General features: G+C 38.5%; 1 protein-coding gene across 1 annotated transcript; it reads right to left on the reverse strand.

Annotated features, from left to right (window-relative positions):
- Window positions 1-613: 613 nt before the first annotated feature.
- On the reverse strand, window positions 614-2133 carry LOC127261249 (myb-related protein 308-like). The gene is made up of 2 exons (XM_051289503.1): window positions 1458-2133; window positions 614-1369 (listed from the first exon to the last, which is right to left on the reverse strand). The coding sequence occupies exons 1-2, from the start codon at window positions 1718-1720 to the stop codon at window positions 766-768; spliced, it is 867 nt and encodes a 288-aa protein (XP_051145460.1). The 5' UTR covers window positions 1721-2133; the 3' UTR covers window positions 614-765.
- Window positions 2134-2655: the final 522 nt, after the last annotated feature.

Raw genomic sequence — 2655 nt, forward strand, 5'->3', positions numbered from 1 at the left:
ATACTTTAATTTTCAAGAACTCAAAACAATAATGCAAAAGCAGAGAGTAGGCAAATCAAACTGGGTATTAGTAAATAATGTTAGATTAATTTATTTATTTCTGTTTCCATGTTTATATTATGAACAATGGAAGAAGTGGTGAGTGTATGGCCTCCCATCTTGTTGTTTCCTTCTCATATATTTTTATTTTAGAGCTTACCCATGACCCCTCATTCATGCCTTTTACTATATATGCCACAACACAAAAAGATTTACTGAAATCAAGAATCATTGCAAGAAATAAATAATTTAGGCAGGCATAGACAGTTAGTTGGTTTCTTTGTAATTAATGTTGTAGGGGTTCATCATATCATATCCTTCTTTCTTTCTTTCTTCTCTGAAATCTTCTGTTTGTTACAATGAGATATTTATTTGATCCATACAAAGGAACCATACCATCAGTTTCAAAATTTAATGAGAAGTTGGACCACTCTTTACCAGAATTTGCACCCCACTGGAGAAGTAAATTAACTAACACCCACAAATCTCAAACCAAACTTTCTGCACCAGATCAAAAGTGGAGAAGAAAGAAATGAAGAAACTAACTCATGGCTCAGCAATTTTCAGACAAGAATATGAAACATTCACCAAATCCCAACAGAAACCATTAATTAACCAAAGGGCACCACTGTCTTGCAGATATAATATTAATACCTCAATTGCTTTTTTACCAATCTCTAATTACTACAGTTAATCAAAAAAGAAAAGAAGCATCATCATCAAGTTTCATTTCAACTCCAGGCTTCTGTAGTCCAATTTCAAGCCAAGAAAGTCATAACCAGAACCATTACTACTATTATTGTTGTTATTGTTACTGCTACTGCTACTGCTGCTGCTGCTGCTAATTACATCAGTATTGACCCCATTACAACTGCAATCTTTGCTCTTCTGTATCCCAAGGCTACAGGCAAAGCACAGATTGTTGTTGCCACCACCACTCCTCATCCCTCCAATTGGCTGCTGCTGATGCTCATCATTCTGGTGGTGCTTAGTGAGCCGAGGAGGGCTGATTCTGAGATCAAGGTTCAAATCAGGGCACTTGATCATGATTTCTTTAACTGGAATGGAGTTATCCTTCTTTGGGCTTGAATGAACTCTTTCAACAGATGGCTTCTCCTCCTTTGGATTTGGAGCAGTGAACGAAATGTTGGTTGTTGTTGTTGTTGTTGTGAGAGACAATTGTTGTGAAGAAACCGAAGGCTCATTTGTTGGCCTATGTGTGGTGGGATCAATCCCTCGACTCAGAAGCTTTCTTCTTATGTGAGTATTCCAGTAGTTCTTGATCTCATTGTCTGTTCTTCCCGGCAGCCTCCCGGCAATTAAAGACCACCTACATCACAGAAAATTAAGAAAATGGATCGGATCCATGGAAAGAAGGAAGGAATCAAATTGATTAATAGTAAGTGAGCAAGACTTACTTGTTGCCGAGATGGGCATGGAGTTTGATGATGAGTTCATCTTCTTCCTCGGTGAAGTTGCCCCGCTTGAGATCGGGGCGGAGGTAATTGATCCAGCGGAGGCGGCAGCTCTTGCCGCAGCGGAGGAGGCCGGCGGCCTTGGGGAGGGAGCGCCAGCAGCCCTCGCCGTGGGCGCGGATGTAGGCGATGAGACGGTCGTCTTCTTCCTTGGTCCAGGCCCCTTTGTTGGTGTGGGCTTTCTCACAGCAAGGAGACCTCCCCATTAATGGATCAATCAAGATCAATCACGAATCGATTGTTCTATAACTACAAAAACAACAATTCTCTCCTCCTCCTCCACAACAACAATCAACTCAAGCTATTACTTCTTCTTCTTCTTTAATTAACTATATGCAGCAGCACCAGTCACCACCATTCTTCCCTTCTGTAAAACTTGAGAGGACACTCTACAGTGGAGGTCTTGTTGGGAATTAAGATATATAGATTCAAGGGCTTCAACTATATATCATGATCCGGCCTTATATATATCTATGTGTGTGTGTATATATGTTTTATATATAAAAAGCTATATATTGACTGAATTGTGGAGAGGGGGAGAGAGAGAGAGAGAGAGAGGAGAGAGAGTGTGTGTGTGTAAATGCTTCTAGATGTGAGTTGGTGAGGCAGGTTGGAGTAGAGTGGGAGTTGTGTTAATTGGTGAGTATTATTAATTAATTTATTTCATATATTAATAATGATAATAGCTGCTTCTATGCATCATCATCCACATTAAATAATATCATATATATATATATATATATTATATTTACATATTGATAAGCCGTTTGTTGAGGTTAAGTAACAGTGGGGATATTATTGTTCATTAATATATGAAATGCAAACTTCAGGTAGGTATGTGAGTCTAAAAAAAATTAATTAAGTACAAGCATACAAATACTGGTTTTCATGAAAACATTTTCACAGCAGCAGAGGGTCACCTGCAATGTTATTTGGCAGAGCAATTACATTACTTGTGCCTTGATCCATAAAATTTTTAATTTTATTAATTATGTGTGTGTTGTCTTCATGCAAGAGGAGAGAGAAAGATTTTCATGCAGTGATGGTTGTAACACGTGCAGAGAGAACATAGAAAAATAAAATAATAAAAAGAGGGTTAAAAGGTAACCAACCCCATTTGTGGGGGCTAATGATCAAGATG

The sequence above is a fragment of the Andrographis paniculata genome, unplaced genomic scaffold, assembly GCF_009805555.1.
Source record: "Andrographis paniculata isolate CXL003 unplaced genomic scaffold, ASM980555v1 Contig62END, whole genome shotgun sequence".
Lineage (NCBI taxonomy): Eukaryota > Viridiplantae > Streptophyta > Magnoliopsida > Lamiales > Acanthaceae > Andrographis > Andrographis paniculata.

Coding starts and splice junctions, on each gene's coding strand:
- LOC127261249 (XM_051289503.1), bottom strand. CDS start 1,720: ATGGGGAGGTCTCCTTGCTGTGAGAAAGCCCACACCAACAAAGGGGCC. Junction 1,370..1,457: donor CATGCCCATCTCGGCAACAA/GTAAGTCTTGCT, acceptor TCTGTGATGTAG/GTGGTCTTTAATTGCCGGGA.